Genomic DNA, 17360 nt, shown 5'->3' on the forward strand with positions numbered 1-17360 from the left:
GATCCAGCAAACCCCCTCTGAAACGTCTCCAACTCATTTACACACTTCCTTAGAATCCCATGGAATCCCTACAGTGCAGAAGGAGGCCATCGAGTCTGCACCAACCACAATCCCACACAGGCCCTATTCCTGTAACCCCACATATTTACCCTGCTAATGCGCCTGACATTAGGGACAATTTAGCATAGCCAATCAACCTAACCTGCACGTCTTTGGAGTGTGGGAGGAAACCGGAGCACCCGGAGGAAACCCACGCAGACACGGGGAGAAAGTGCAAACTCCACAGACAGTGACCCAAAGCTGGAATGGAACCCGGGGGTTCGTGGCGCTGTGAGGTAGCAGTGCTAACCGCTGTGCCACCATACCTTCAATAAGACAAAAACTGCACACAGTATTTGAGATGCGGTCTCACCAATGCCCTGTGTAACTGAAGCATACCATCCTTACTTTTATGTTCAATTCCTTTTGTAATAAGGAATAACATTCTATTAGCCTTCTCATTTACATGCTGTACCTGCATACTAACTTTTCGTGATTCAAGCACAGGAACACCTAGATCCCTCTGCACCTCGGCATTCTGCAATTATTCTCCATTTAAGTAATGCTGATTTTTTTATTCTTCCTGCTAAAGTGAACAACTTCACATTTTCCCACATTATACTCCATCTGCCAGATTTTTGCCCACTCAACCTATCTGTATTCATCTGCAAACTCACGTCCCCTTCACAACATACTTTCCTATCTATCATTGTACTGTCTGCAAATGTATCTCCCATGCCTTTGCTTCCCTCATCTAAGCCATTGATGTAAAAGGTTGAGGCCCCAGCACAGACCTCGACAGGACTCTGCTCATCACCTCCTGCCCTGCCAATCAGACAAAGACCCATTTATACATACTCTCTGTTTTCTGCCAGCCAGCCAGTCTTCTATCTAGGCTCAAATGTTACCCCCTACATCGTGAGCTTTTATTTTTCACAATAATCTTTGATGCTTATCAAATGCTTATGAGAGGCATGGGCGGAGTGGATAGTCAGATGCTCTTTTCTAGGGTAGGAAAGTCAGGTACTAGGAGACATAGGTTTAAGGTGCGTGGGGGAAAGGTTGAGAGGAGATGTGCCGAGGCAATTTTTTTACACAGAAGGTGATGAATGTCTGGAACGCGCTGCCCGGGGAGGTGGTGGGAGCGGGTACGATTGCGGCATTTAAGGGGCAACTAGACGAATACATGAATAGGATGGGAATGGAAGGATACGGGCTCCGTAAGTGCATACGGTTTTAGTTTAGACAGGCATCATGATCGGCGCAAGCTTGGAGGGCCGAAGAGCCTGTTCCTGTGCTGTACTTTTCTTTGTTCTTCTTGCTTTGCTTTCTGGAAATTGAAGTACAGCACATCTACAGGTTCCCCTTTATCCACAGTATATGGTACTCCTTCAAAGAATGCCATTAAGTTGGTTAAACATAATTTCCCTTTCACAAAATCATGCTGACTTTTCCCAATTACCTTGGGATTTTATAAGTGTCCAGCTATAGCCTCCTTCATAGAATCATAGAAACCCTACAACACAAAAAGAAGCCATTCGGCCCATCGAGTCTGCACCGACCACAATCCCACCCAGGCCCTACCCCACATCCCTACATATTTACCCACTAATCCCTCCAACCTACGCATCTCAGGACACTAAGGGCAATTTTAGCATGGCCAATCAACCTAACCCGCGCATCTTTGGACTTAACAATCAATTCTAACAATTTTCCCACGGCAGATGTCAAGCTAACTGGCCTATAATTTCCTGTTTTTGGCCTCCCTCCCTTCTTGAATAGAGGGGTTATATTTGCCACTTTCCAATTTGATGGAAACTTTCCAGAATCTAGAGAATTTTGCAAAATTAACACCAATGTATCTACCACCTCATTTGTTCAAGACCCTAGGATGAAGTCTATCAGGACCCGGAGACTTGCCAGCCTTAGCTCCATCAGTTTGCTCAAACCACTTCTCTAATGATTGTAATTTCACCAAGTTCCTCTCCCCTTTCCACCTCCAGATTTACAGATATTTCTGGAATGTTTATGTATCCTCTCCAGTGAAGACAAAATCCAAATATGTGTTCATTTTGTTGGCCATCTTCCTATTATCTACGATTGTCTACCCATTGGGGGACGTGGTGGCACAGTGGTTAGCACTGCTGCCTCACAGCACCAGAGACCCGGTTTGATTCCCGGCTTGGGTGACAGCCTGTGTGGAGTTTGCACGTTCTCCTCGTGTCTGCGTGGGTTTCCTTCGGGTGCTCCGGTTTCCTCCCACAGTCCAAAGATGTGCAGGTTAGATGGATTGGCCATGCTAAATTGCCCCTTAGTGAGCAAAAATGTGTAGAATCATAGAATCCCTATAGTGCAGGAGGAGACCATTCGGCCCATTGAGTCTTCACTGACAATCCCACCCAGGCCCTATCCCCATAACCTTATGTATTTACCCAGCTAATTCTCCTGATACTGTAGGTTAGGTGGATTAGCCATGGTCAATGCATGGGGTTACAGGGATAAATCGATTGGGTGGATCTGAGTAAGATGTTTTTTCGGAGAGCTGGTGCAGACTCAATGGGCTGAATGGTCTCCTTCTGCACTGTAGGGATTCTATGGTTCATTCTCACTCTCTAGAGGGCCCACGTAACTTGCTATTTTCCTGTTTAAACACCTGTAGAAACACATGCTATAAGTTTTCACATTTCTAGCCATCTTCCTCTCATACTCTAATTTCTTTCTCCTGATTAACCTTTGGTCATTCTCTGCTGTTCTTCACATTCTAACCAATCATCTGGCCTGCAGTTATATGCTTAAGTTTGACAGTTTCCTTAACTTCTTTAGTTAACCACAGAAGTGGGTCCTCCCCCTCCAAATCTTTTTAATAGTAGAAATTTGCTTATTCAGAATATTCTGAAATAGCCCCTTAAATGTCTGCCACTGCTTGTCTATTGATCTGTCCCCTAGCCTAATCTCCCAGTTCACTTAGCTAGCACAACTTTCATGCCCACATAGTTGCCTTTATTTAAGTTTAAAATACTAGCCTTAGGCCCACTCTTCTCCCTTTCAAACTATTCAGTCGTGTTGAAGCAGGGTTAGACAGTGTAGTGGCCAGACCAGTGTTGTACTGTGCATTGGAGCTTCATCGAACAACCCCTTCACTGCTTCCACTGTCCTGATTGTCACCTGAAGCGTGGTTCTGTAGGGATGGCCAGAAGGCTGTTTCCAACATGGGTTGGTGTCCTGCCAGCCAGCATCTAAAGGGAAAGGGTAACTAAAGGGAAGGGTAAGACCTGCAGTCCACGCCAGCTTGCCCTGTGACGTGATGGTACGAAGACCGGAACTAAACACTTCTTCCTCTCTTTCCTCATTCTATCCCTCCACCCCCCCCGCCCCCCACCCCCCTCCCCCTCCCCCCCGCCCCTTCCCCCACAGTCACCGACATAGTCTGCTAATCAAGGCAAATAAACAGGCCCAAAGTCAAACCCGTCAGGCAACCAAAACCAGTCTAGGAGATCACAGATCAAATCTGATTTTCTGTACTTCACAATCTTTACCCTCGTCAAGAACTGGGTCCAGCTCCAACTTAAGGAATCTGAGAAACGTTGCAGGGAAAATTGCTGATCATTTTTGTCAAAAGACTGGGCGGAATTTTCCCGTCCCGCCCACCACGGGAATCGTAGCGAGCGGGACATGGACCCTTGGGGGTGAGCGTGGCTGGAAAATCCCGCCCATCATCTCGCGAGCAATAATAACAGAAGCTTTGCCTTTTGCTGCTATGCTGTGAATGTCGTGTCTTTGTCTCTGCCCTTGTCTGTGTACAGGGATCATCCTTGACCTGATGCATCTGAAGAAGCCTGGTGGGTTTGACATGTCTCTCTTTTACTGCGACATTGTCAGTGTATCAGAGGATGGGGATGCAGCTGTGCAAGGCGAGGGGTCAGCCAGGTTGGACGATCTGCTTCGGAAAGTGTGGGCCAAGGACTACAAGAAGAGGACCGTCACCAGGTCAGCAGTCACTCAGAGTAGCACCGTGTCTCCTGGGTCCTCGGAGAGTTTCTATTGTACTCCCTGCGGACCTTGGCAGACAGAACGTCCGTGTTCATGCACACAATCTGCTCAAATGTACAGACGATCTTCATAGATTAGGCACTCAGGGCATGTTTCCACTCGCAGGGAAGAGCGAAACCACAAACCGTCAACACCAGGTAGTGACCAGGCCAGGAATGCAGGAGAAATTTCTTTACCCAGAGAGTGATGGGAATGTGGAACTTGGCTACCACAGGGTTGTAATGAATGGTGTAGCTGCGTTTACGGAGAAGCTGGATGAGCATGAGAGAGAAAATCATTGGCCGGTTACGCTGATAACGCTAAAAGGGAGAGGGGAGGGAGAAAGTTCATGGGAAGCGGAAATACTGGCATGCAGCTGTTGGGCTGAATGGCCTGTTTCTCTGCTGCGTCTCTTGTGTTGAAACATCATAAAGTGCATCATGTTACTTTGACAGGAATCGGCCATACAAAGAATATAGTACAGCACAGGAACAGGCCCTTCAGCCCTCCAAGCCTGCGTCGACACAGGACGCCTTTCTAAACTAAAGACCTGTCGTCTCTACATAGCAAATTCCTCCATTCCCAGCCTTTTCATGTATCTATCCAGATGCCTCTTAAATGTTGCTATTGTATCTGCTTCTACCACCTCCTCGGGCAGCGCGTCCCAGGCACTTACCACCCTCTGTGTAAAAAAACTTGCCTCTCACATCTCCTTTAAACTTTCCCCCTTTTTGCCTTAAACCTCTGTCCCCTAGTAATTGGCATTTCTACCCTGGGAAAAAGACTCTGACTATCCATTCTATCCACGCCTCTCATAATCTTGTAGACTTCTATCAGGTCGCCCCTCAGCCTCTGACGTTCAAATGAAAACAAATCAAGTTTGTCCAATCTCTTCTCATAGCTGATACCCTCCAAACCAGGTAACATCCTGGTAAACTTTTAATGTGGCGACCAGAACTGTATGCAATATTCCAAACATGCCCTAACTAAAGCTCTATACAGCTGCAACTTGACCTGCCAAATTTTGCACCCTATGGCCCAACCGATGAAGGCAAGCATGCCATACGCCATCTTGACCACCTTATCCACTTGTGTTGCCACTTTCAGGGAACTGTGGACCTGTACGCCCAGATCCCTCTGCATGTTAATGCTTCTCAGGGTCCTGCCATTTACTGTGTATTTCCCTACAGCATTGGACCTTTCAAAATGCATCATCTTTGATTTGATTTGATTTATTATTGTCACATGTATTGGTATACAGTGAAAAGTATTGTTTCTTGCGCACTATACCGACAACGCATACCATTCATAGAGAAGGAAAGGAGAGAGTGAAAAATGTTTCAGCCATAGCTAGGATGTAGAGAAATATCAACTTAATGCAAGGTAGGTCCATTCAAAAGTCTGATGGCAGCAGGGAAGAAGCTGTTCTCGAGTCAGTTGGTACGTGACCGTATCTTTTGGTGGAAGAGAGAATGTCCGGGGTGTGTGGGGTCCTTAATTATGCTGGCTGCTTTGCTGAGGCAGCGGGAAGTGTAGACAGAGTCAATGGATGGGAGGCTGGTTTACGTGATGGATTGGGCTACATTCACAACCTTTTGTAGTTTCTTGCGGTCTTGGGCAGAGCAGGAGCCATACCAAGCTGTGATACAACCAGAAAGAATGCTTTCTATGGTGCATCTGTAGAAGTTGGTGAGAGTCATAGTGGACATGCCAAATTTCCTTAGTCTTCTGAGAAAACAGAGGCGCATTTGTCTGGATTAAATTCCATCTGCCATTTCTCCGCCCAAGTCTATCCAGTCTATCGATATTCTGCTGCATCCTCTGACAATCCTCCTCACAAACATTGGTAAACATAGCAACTATTTTCCACACACACTTGAACAGTGAGATAATGACCAGATCTGTTTTTTGGAGGTTAATTTGACAGGACAGAGCTTCCCTGCTCTCCAAAGTAAAGTTTATTTATTAGTCACAAGTAAGGCTTACATTAACACTGCAATGAAGTTACTGTGAAATTCCCCTATTTGCCACAGTCCGGCGCCTGTTCGGGTCAATGCACCCTAACCAGCACATCTTTCAGAATGTGGGAGGAAACTGGAGCACCCGGAGGAAACCCACGCAGACACGGGGAGAATGTGTAAACACCACACAGTGACCCGAGCTGGGAATCGAACCCGGGTCCCTGGCGCTGTGAAGCAGCAGTGCTAACCACTGTGCCACCGTGCCATCCTCCATGTGGTGCTGTGGGATCTTTTACATCCAACTGACCAAGTCGTCAGGACCTTGGCTTAAACCCCACCGCCCCCCATCCCTAAACTGCCGCCTTCTTCAACCGCTTAATGTGCATCAGAATGTCTTTGAGTTTCAGCCCCTGTTAAACTCTCTGTTCCGGTGCCGCTTGTATTTGATGTCCTGTTTTTTTTGTGTTTTGTTTTGGCCAGGCTGAACCTGAAGCTGGGAGAAGGCGTGGAACTTTCAGTCGGAGTTTACAATCTCGTGCGGAGTGCCAGGAAACCCAGTGCCGTCCGCCTGTACCGAGAAAGCAACGAGCCCGTCAAAACCAAAACCCGCTGGTTTAACGGGGAGACGGGCAGTCTGCTCCTGCCCAGCGACACCAAGAAGGCCCAGGTAAAGGACGGTGAACCTATACCGTGCTGAATTAAAACGTCAACTCCTGCCTGACCAAAGGCAAAACACTGCGGATGCTGGTAATCTGAAATACAAACAGAAAATGCTCTTTCTTAATTCATGAACGAGATGTGAGTTATTGTGCATCCCTAATTGCCCTCGAGAAGGCGATGATGGGGCGTTTTCTAAACCTGCTGCACTCTGCGATGTGAAGGCACATCCACAGTGCAGTTTCATCATGACTTTTGACACAACTGAGTGGCTTTCTAAGTCAATCAGAGGGTAGTTGAGAGTCAGCCATGCGGTTCTGGATCCTCAGACGGGCCAGACCGGGTAAGGACGGCAGATTTCCTTCTCTAAAGAGCATTAATGAACCAGATGGGTTTTTACAACAATCGGGTAATTTCATGATCACAGACTAATTTCCCCTTTATTATACAGCTCTGGTGAAGGGTCATCCAGACTCGAAACGTTGGCTCTTTTCTCTATTCACAGATGCTGCCAAACCTGCTGAGATTTTCCAGCATCTTCTCTTTTTCTCCCCCAGTTGCTGTGGTGTGGTTTGAACTCGTGCCTCTAGATCGACGGCACGGTGGCACAGTAGGTTAGCACTGCTGACTCACAGCGCCAGGGACCCGGGTTCGATTCCTGGTTTGGGTCACTGTCTATCTGGAGTTTGCACGTTCTCCCCGTGTCTGCGTGGGTTTCCTCCGGGTGCTCCGGTTTCCTCCCACAGTCCAAAGATGTGCGGTTTAGGTGGATTGGCCATGCTAAATTGCCCCTTTAGTATCAGGGGGACTAGCTCGGGTAGATGCATAGGTTTATGAGGACAGGGCCTGGGTGGGATTGTGGTCGGTGCAGACTTGATGGGCTGAACGGCCTCCTTCTGCACTGTAGGGATTCTAATGATTCTATCATTAGTCAAAACCTCTGAATTACTCATCCAGTAACAGAACTCCCCTGTTATTGTATCCCTTGTGCGTACTGTACAGAGAGAAACAAGAGTTAATGTTTTAGGTCGATGACTTTTCTTTACAACTAGCCCGCGTTAGACATGCCACAGGGTTCAAACAGGTACAGAAGGAAGGTATGCACGGAGGGCTGGAAAGAGTGAAAGGGGAGGCAGCAGAGATTAAATAACAGAAGAGACAATGGTGCAAGGCAAAGATAGAATGGTAATGAGATGAGTAAATAAAGAGAAAAAGAACTTGTATTCATTAAAATAGCGCCTTCCACAACTTCAAGATGGCCCAAAGCACTTCACAGCCAATGAAGTACTTCTGAACTTTTCTGCAGACAAAAGGAATATGCCCAAGCCTTGCACCTGTTTTGAATTATCTGGCAGCTTGAGGAGCCTATAGCTCCCCATTGCTTTCTCCATGGCAAGACCTCGGCCAATCAGAGTCGACTTGTCAACCAATCAACACCCTTTTCTCCTGTGGTATAAATTGTCACAATTGTTTGAAATTTGACCTTCTGGGGTTTGTCCTGATGAGTGCAAGACAAAAAACTTCGACAACCTGTCTCCTTGTTCAGCATTGGTTTCGAAGTTTAGCCACTGCTGTAATGTAGGAATCTTTCTACTTACATTTGACTCTCTCCATCCCTTTCACAAACTGATTCCCTCCCTGTAACTTGCTTTTTTATTTTAAAATAAGGATCAGTACGAGGTATCATTTTTATTTTGTGCTCTGTCTTTAACTGGTTACCTGTTTAAAGTTAAAAGTTTATTTATTAGTGTCACAAGTAAGGCTTACATTAACACTGCAGTGAAGTTACTGTGAAAATCCCCTAGTCGCCACACTCCGGCGCCTGTTCGGGTAACACTGAGGGAGAATTTAGCACGGCCAATGCACCCTAACCAGCACGTCATTCGGACTGTGCAAGGAAACTGGAGCACCCGGAGGAAACCCACGCAGACACAGGGAGAACGTGCAGACTCCACACAGACAGTGACCCAAGCCGGGAATCGAACTCGGGTCCCTGGCGCTGTGAAGCAGCAGTGCTAACCACTGTGCCACCGTGCCGCCCCGTTTCTGGGATACGCATCACCCTTCTTCCAATGTCCTGAATATTTTGTACCATCGTAATCCAGACATCCAGTGGGAAGAGGCTTCCATCCCTTTGCTGTTTTTATACCGAGATTAACTTTCCATTTTTCAGTCAGACCTTCACTGGATTAGCTCTTTGAAGAAGAGGCATACGGACCCGAAATGTTAACTCTGCTTCTCTCTCCGTGCACCTGCTGAGCTTTTCCAGCATTCTCTGTTTTTATTTCAGATTTCCAGCGTCCATAGTATTTTGCTTTGGCTTCATTGAGTTTATCTGCTTGATGTGGTTACATGACCATCTATATTGATGGATTATTCCACAAAATATGTCCAGCCTAATGAACAGAGCGTGCTTGAGCCTCTGTGTTATTTAACAAAATAACACAGAGGCTGTGTTACTCATGACGGTGATTGCTCATATCACACAGTGTGACCTAATCCAGAAGAGGACCGTTAGGGCGGCACGGCGGTTAGCACTGGTGCCTCACAGCGCCAGGGACCCGGGTTCGATTCCCGGCTTGGGTCGCTGTCTGTGTGGAGTCTGCACGTTCTCCCGGTGTCTGCGTGGGTTTCCTCCGGGTGCTCCGGTTTCCTCCCACACTCCAAAGATGTGCGGGTTAGGTTGATTGGCCATGATAAATTGCTCCTTAGTGTCAGGGGCACTATCAGGATAGATACATGGGACTACAGGGATAGGGGCTGGGTGGGATTGTGGTCGGTACAAACTCAATGGGCTGAATGGCCTCCTCCTGCACTGCAGGGATTCTATGATTGCCCATCCCGAGTTGCCCTTGAGAAGGTGGTGGTGAGCTTCCTTCTTGAAACGCGACAGTGCATGTGGTGTAGGTACACCCACTGTGCTGTTAGGGAGGGAGTTCAGGGATTTTGACCCAGCGACCGTGAAGGAACAGCCAATATATTTCCAAGTCAGGATAGTGAGTGGCTTGGAGGGGAACTTGTAGGTGATGGTCTTCCCAGGTATCTGCTGCCCTGGCCCTTCTAGTTGGAAGTAGTTGTGGGTTTGGAAGGAGCTATTGAAGGAACCTTGGTCAGTTCCTGCAGTGCATCTTATCGATGGTACACACGGCTGCCAATGTGTCCGTGGTGGAGGAAGTGAATGCTTGTAGAAGGAGTGCCAGTCAAGCGGCTGTTTTGTCCTGGATGGTGTCAAGCTTCATGAGTGTTGCTGGAGCTGCAAGTGGAGAGTACTCCATCACTCCTGACTTGTGCCTTGTAGATGGTGGACAGGCTTTGGGAGGGTCAGCGGGCGAGTACCTCGAAAGATGTTGCTCTTTCATATAATTTAAGCCTGTTCTTGTTCTTTTTGGTTCCCAGGTTTATGGACAGAGGCAGATTGTTCTGGAGAAAGAGGAAACCGAGGAATTGAAGAGATTTGATGGCCCAGGCTTGGTTCTCATTGGTTTCAAGCCATTGTCACTCTTAAAGAAGCACCACCACATCAGACCCCCACAGTTCATTTACCCAGATGAGACGCTGGTCACAGGTAACCCTCAGCCGCTGTTACTGCTGCCCTTTGGCCAAGTGGGCATGGCTCTACCCAGGGTATTTATAGAGCACAGGGTCCAAACTTCATCCCCCTTCTCCTCAGTTAGCTGATGGTTCACAAGACAGATTCATGCAGATAATGATGGGAAACCCTGCAGTGGCAGCGAGAAGTGTTAAAACGTTAGGAGCTAATGCTCCAGCATGAAGGAATCCTACTGGAGAGAGAGAGAGTGACATTTTATATATTTACAATGCAGCCGTAATACAGAGCAGATGCAAATATGTTATCGGATAGAATACCCCTCCTCTAGAATCCCCCTACCCTAGAATACCCTGTATAGAATATAATTACGCTAGAAAACCCTGCATAGAATATAACTAGCCTAGAATACCCTGAAGAGTATCCCCTATCCTTGGGAGCTGTATCACTGATTGTTTGATGCTACCTGAGCATTATTATATCTTAAGAGATGAGAAGATGAATTTGAGCTCATTGTACCTGGTCCACTTCCTCTCATTACAGCATGCGGTTACATACTGAATGGCGTTAATGTGTTCTCTCCACTGCTCTGGATCATAGATCACGCCAAAGATTTCTCACACTTTGAATCGAGGAGTCAGGTGCTGAATCCTATTACCCTGGTTAGAAACATAGAAAATAGGAGCAGGAGGAGGCCATTCAGCCCTTCGAGTCTGCTCCATCATTCATTATGATCATGGCTGATCATCCAACTCGATATTCTGTTCCCATCTTCCCCCCCATATCTTTTGATCCTCTTCGCCCCAACCAAGTGCTATATCTAACTGCTTCTTGAATACATTCAATATTTTGGCCTCAATTACTTTCTGTGGTAGCAAATTCCACATATTCACCACCCTCTGGGTGAAGACATTTTTCCTCATCTCTGTCCTAAATGGTTTAGCCTGTATTCTTAAATTGTGATCCCTGGTTCTGTACGCCGCCCCAACCCCCCGCCATTGGGGAACATCCTTCCTGCATTTACATTGTCTCGTCTTGTTAGAAATTCAAGTTTATTTATTTGTGTCACAATTACATTAACACTGCAATGAAGTTACTGTGAAAATCCCTGAGTTGCCACACTCTGGCGCCTGTTTGGGTACACCGAGGGAGAATTTAGCATGGCCAATGCACCGACCCAGCACGTCTTTCAGATTATGGGAGGAAACCGGAGCACCCGGAGGAAACCCACGTAGACACGGGTTTCTATGAGATTCTCCCCCACCCCTCATTCTTCTGAACTCTGGTGAATATAATCCTAACCGACTCAATCTCACCTTGGGAGTCAGTCCCGCCATCCAAGGAATCAGCCTGGTAAACCTCCGCTCTACAGCAAGAACGTCCTTCCTCAGAAAAGGAGACAAAAGCTGCACACAATATTCCAGGTGTGGTCCCACCAAGGCCCCATATATATGCAACCAGACACCCCTGCCCCGTACTCAAATCCTCTCGCTATGAAGGCCAACATTCCATTTGCCTTTTTCACCGCCTGCTGCACCTGAATGCTTAACTTCAGCGACTGGTGCATGAGGACACCCAGGTCTCATTTCACATTCCTTTCTCCTAATTTATGGCCTTTCAGAGAGTAATCTGCCTTCTGTTTTTGCTACCAAAGTGGATAATCTCACATTTCTCCAAATTATACTGCATCTGCTGTTCATTTGCCCACTCACTCAACTTGTCCACATCACACTGAAGCATCTCTCCATCTTCCTCACAGCTCACCCAGCTTTGTGTCATCTGCAGATTTGGAGATATTACATTTAGTTCCCGCGTCTTAATCATTAATTTATATGTAGTGAATAGCTGGGGCCCCAGCACTGATCCCAGCGGTACCCCACTAATCACTGCCTGCCATTTGGAAAAATACCTGTTTATTTCCTACTCTTTGTTTCCTGCCTGCCAACCAGTTTTCTATCCATCTCAATACACTACCCAATCCCATGCACTTTAATTTTACACACTGATCTCTTATGTGGGACCTTATCTGAAAGTCCAAATAAACCACATCCACTGGCTGCCCCTCATCAACTCTACGAGTTACATCCTTGAAGAATTCCAGTAGATTTGTCAAGCATGATTCCCCTCGTGTAAATCCATCTGACTCTGTCCTGTCCAGCCGCTGTTTACCAAGTGCTCTGCTATTAAATCCTCCCCCACTACCGACGTCAGGCTGACTGGTCTATAATTCCCTGTTCTCTCTCTGCCTCCCTTTTTAAATAGTGGGGTTACATTAGCTACCCTCCAATCCATAGGAACTGTCCCAAAGGCTATAGAACCTTGGAAGATGAATACCAATATACCCACTTTTTCTCAGACCATTTCCTTAAGTACTCCGGGGTGTAGATTATCGGGCCCTGGGGATTTATCAACCTTCAATCTCAATTTCCCCAACACCATTTCTCTACTAATATTAATTTCCTTCAGTTCCTCCCTCTCCCTAGACCCTGTGTTCCCCAACTTTTCTGGTACGTTATTTGTGTCCTCCTTTGTGAAGACAGAACCAGAGTATGTATTTAGTTGGTCAGCCATTTCTTTGTTCCCCATTATAAATTCCCCTGTTTCTGACTGTAAAGGACCTAGTTTGTCGTTAACAATCTTTTTCACCTCACACACCGAATAGAAGTTGGATGGCACGGTAGCACAGTGGTTAACACTGCTGCTTCATAGCTCCAGGGGCCTGGATTCGATTCCCGGCTTGGGTCACTGTCTGTGTGGAGTCTGCACATTCTCCTCGTGTCTGCGTGGGTTTCCTCCGGGTGCTCCGGTTTCCTCCCACAGTCCAAAGATGTGCCGGTTAGGTTGATTGGCCATGCTAAAAATTGCCCCTTAGTGTCGTGAGATGTGTCGGTTAGAGGGATAAGTGGGTATATATGTAGGGATATGGGGGTAGGGCCTGGGTGGGATTGTGGTCGGTGCAGACTCGATGGGCCGAATGGCCTCTTTCTGTACTGTAGGATTCTATGTTTCTAAACTTTTACGGTCAATGTTTATGTTTCCCGCGAGCTTACTCTCGTACTTCATTTTCCCCTTATTAATTAGTCCCTTTGCTGAATTATAAACTGTCCCAATCCTCAGGTCTATAGTTTTTCTGGATCATTTGTATGCCTCTCCCTTGGACCTTTAACTATCTCTAATTTCCCTTGTAAGCCTTGGTTTGGCCACCTTTCCAGTTTTATTTTTGTGCCAGACTGGATTAAATAATCATTCTTTGAATGTTTGCCGTTGCCGATCCACCATCGTCCCCTTAAATAACATTTCCCAATCTATCAAAGCCAACTTGTGCCTCATATTCATCGTAGTTTCCTTTATTAAGATTCAGGACCCTAGTCTCAAAATCAACTCCCTCACTGTCCACCTTGATGAAGAATTCTATCGTGTTATAGGGGATGAAGTAACAATTTGACTTTATCGTCGCCACTTGCTAAGCAGCTCAGAGAGGTCAGCCCCCCTGGTCCTTTCCAGCAGCCTTTGGGCCAGCCCTGGTGCCAGGTGCTTATTGTTCTGAGCTGTGTTTATGTTTCACATTCCCAACAGGAAGCACCACTTTATTCAGCGCACTGCTCACCAAGTGCCTGGAGAAGGACGTGTATGCTGTTTGCCGCTACACTCCCCGGAGGAACACCCCACCCCGATTTGTGGCGTTGGTCCCACAGGAGGAGGCGCTGGATGATCAGAAAGTGCAGACCATCCCTCCAGGTCAGTGACACTGTCTCTCTCGGATCGCTCACTGACTGGGTGAGTACACTTGATTTGTCTCTCCTTTCTGACTGAGGTATGGTCACACCAGTGCCACAGAATCTCTGGCACCTTTTCTGCCTGGCCACAGATGATAATTATTCACACACTATTTGTCTATGGAGGGCATCGTAGCTGTTGCCTATCCTACCCCCACTCACCTTCCCCACACACACACACACACCCGCACACACACACCACATACCACACATATACACACCACACGTATACACACCACACGTATACACACCACACGTACGTACATCACACGTACACACATCACATGTACACACATCACATGTACACACACCACACGTACACACATCATGTACACACATCTCATGTACACACACCACACGTACACACACCACACGTACACACCACACGTACACACATCACATGTACACACATCACATGTACACACACCACACGTACAGACACCACACGTACACACATCACATGTACACACATCACATGTTCACACACCACACGTACACACACCACACGTACACACACAGCACACATTTACACACATCTCAGATACACACACGCACCACATGTACACAGACACACCACACGTACACGCACACACCACACGTATACACACGCACCACACGTACACGCGCACACCACACGTACGCGCGCGCACCATACATACGTGCGCACACCACACGTACAAGCACACACCACACGTACAAGCGCGCACCACATACGCGCACACCACACGTACGCGTGCACCACACGTATACACACACCACACGTACACGCACACACCACACGTACACGCACACACCACACGTACGCGTGCACCACACGTACACACACACACCACACGTACACGCACACAGCACATGTACACGCGCACCACACATACACGCACACACCACACGTACACACGCACCACACGTATATGCACACACCACACGTATGCGCGCACCATACGTATGCACGCACCACACGTACATGCACGCACCACACGTACATGCACGCACCCACGTACACGCACGACCACACGTACGCGCACGCACCACACATACACGCGCACCACACGTACGCGCGCACCACACGTATGTGCGCACACCACACGTACGCGCGCACACCACACGTACAAGCGTGCACCACACGTACAAGCGCGCACCACACGTACAAGCGCACACCACACGTACAAGCGGCACCACACATGTGCGCACACCACATGTACGCGCGCACCACACGTGTGCGCACACCACACGTGCGCGCGCACACCACACGTGCAAGCGCACCACACGTACACGCGCGCACCACACGTACGCGCACACCGCACGTACACACATATATACACACAGTGGAGCCTGGCTGATTGTGTGCAGCTCCAATGCAGAGAGGAACTGAAACCAGATATTTGATTTGATTTATTATTGTCACATTTATTAGTATACAGTAAAAAGTATTGTTTCTTGCGTGCTATACAGACAAAACATACCGTTCATAGAGAAGGAAAGGAGAGAGTGCAGAATGTAGTGTTACAGTCACAGCTCGGGTGTAGAGAAAGATCAACGTAAGAGAAAGATAGCACCACAGCCTGGGCTTGGACTCAGATGAACTAACTTCAGATTTCTATAGTTCAGAGTTACAGCGGATACATGTTACAGTGGGTGGATGAAAATTGAAGATTACATAATAACTGCTGAGAGGAAATTGATCCAATCTATAAAGGGGAAAAGATTGCAGGGCTGGGGGAAAGAGAAGGCTCTTGAGACGCATTGGATAAGCTCTTTCAAAGAGCCAGTATAGCCATGATGGGCTGAATGGCTTCTATGCAGTGTCATTCAATGAATCATTTACCATCGCTGTAGTCCTGCATTACATTGGCAGTGCAGTGATTTTAGACGTGGGTCTTCACTTGTGGTTTCCTCCCTGGGAACAGTAACCTGACGATAGGCAGAGTTTTTTAAGCGATGTTGATTGAGGGATGAATACTGGCCGAGACACCAAGGAAAACTCCCCTGCTGCTCTTCAAAACAGGGTCGTTAACATCCACCTCCGAGGGATGTGGGGACCGCAGTTTTCTGTCACGTCTGAAAAGCATTGAAGTACGCAAAGAATCCAAACACCCCACAGAGCTGCAATCCCCACTCACACACGCACCCAGGGACCTGGGTCAATTCCCAGCTTGGGTCACTCTCTGTGCGGAGTTTGCACGTTCTCCCCGTGTCTGCGTGGGTTTCCTCCGGGTGCTCCGGTTTCCTCCCACAGTCTGAAAGACGTGCGGGTTAGGGTGGATTGGCCGTGCTAAATTCTCCCTCAGTGTACCCGAACAGGAGTGTGGCGACTAGGGGATTTTCACAGTAACTTCATTGCAGTGTTAATGTAAACCTACTTGTGACACTAATAAAATAAACTTTGAAACTTTAAACTTTAAAACTTTACTAGTCGTAGCTTTGACCTGATTTCTGCAAAAACGCGAATGTTCATCCCAGGTCATCCCATCAAACGCAACTCCTGAGTCGGGCAGAGTGGACGTGTGAAATGCTCACCGATTCCTGGTACAAACAAAACAAAAAGTATTGTTTTCCCATCAGGATTCCACCTGATTTTTTTGCATTATGCCGACGATGTCAGGAAGATCGGCTTTACGGAGAAGCGAGTGGCCAGCGAGGATCAGATCAAGAAGATGAAATCAGTGGTGCAGAAGCTCCGGTTTAAATACAGGTCAGTCGGAGGTTCCAGCGATACTTTCTGCGCCTTTAGGGGATCACTGTCTGTGCGGAGAGTCTGCACGTTCTCCCCGTGTCTGCATGGGTTTCCTCCGGGTTCCTCCCACAGTCTGAAAGGTGTGCGGGATTGGCCGTGCTAAATTGCCCCTCAGTGACCCAGATGTGTAGATTAGAGGGACTAGCGGGGTAAATACATTGGGTTACGGGGATAGGACCTGGGGTGGGATTGTTGTCGGTGCAGACTCGATGGGCTGAATGGCCTCCTCCTGCACTGTAGGATTTCTATGATTTCCCCTGTGCAGATGAACAGGAAATTTCTGCAAATTCTCCTTAAAATAAAATGGTGACCATTTCTATCCCTCTGGATTAGGCCTGAGAGCTTTGAGAATCCGGTTATTCAGCGGCATTTCCGTAATCTGGAGGCACTGGCCCTCGATTTGAAGGAACCGGAAGAAGTTGAAGATTTGACACGTGAGTATCCTGCTGTACAGCTCGTACCCACTGCCCAGCAGCAAAAGGAATTAATTTGATTTGATTTATTATTGTCACATGTATTAACATACAGTGAAAAGTATTGTTTCTTGCGCACTATACAGACAAAGCATACCGTTCATAGAGAAGGAAAGGAGAGAGTGCAGAATGTAGTGTTACAGT

At 47.4% G+C, this 17360-nt stretch overlaps 1 protein-coding gene across 1 annotated transcript in view; it reads left to right on the forward strand.

The window, feature by feature from the left end:
• Positions 1 to 17012, forward strand: part of LOC144485845 (X-ray repair cross-complementing protein 5-like) — a 32314-nt gene extending 15302 nt beyond the window's left edge. Inside the window, exons 5-10 of the mRNA XM_078203918.1 lie at positions 3843 to 4026; positions 6510 to 6696; positions 10083 to 10251; positions 13810 to 13971; positions 16572 to 16701; positions 17009 to 17012. Coding sequence (XP_078060044.1) covers positions 3843 to 4026; positions 6510 to 6696; positions 10083 to 10251; positions 13810 to 13971; positions 16572 to 16701; positions 17009 to 17012 — 836 coding nt within the window. The remainder of the gene's footprint in view (positions 1 to 3842; positions 4027 to 6509; positions 6697 to 10082; positions 10252 to 13809; positions 13972 to 16571; positions 16702 to 17008) is intronic.
• The last annotated feature ends 348 nt before the right edge of the window (positions 17013 to 17360 follow it).

This window comes from Mustelus asterias, unplaced genomic scaffold (genome assembly GCF_964213995.1).
Source record: "Mustelus asterias unplaced genomic scaffold, sMusAst1.hap1.1 HAP1_SCAFFOLD_240, whole genome shotgun sequence".
Classification (NCBI taxonomy): domain Eukaryota; kingdom Metazoa; phylum Chordata; class Chondrichthyes; order Carcharhiniformes; family Triakidae; genus Mustelus; species Mustelus asterias.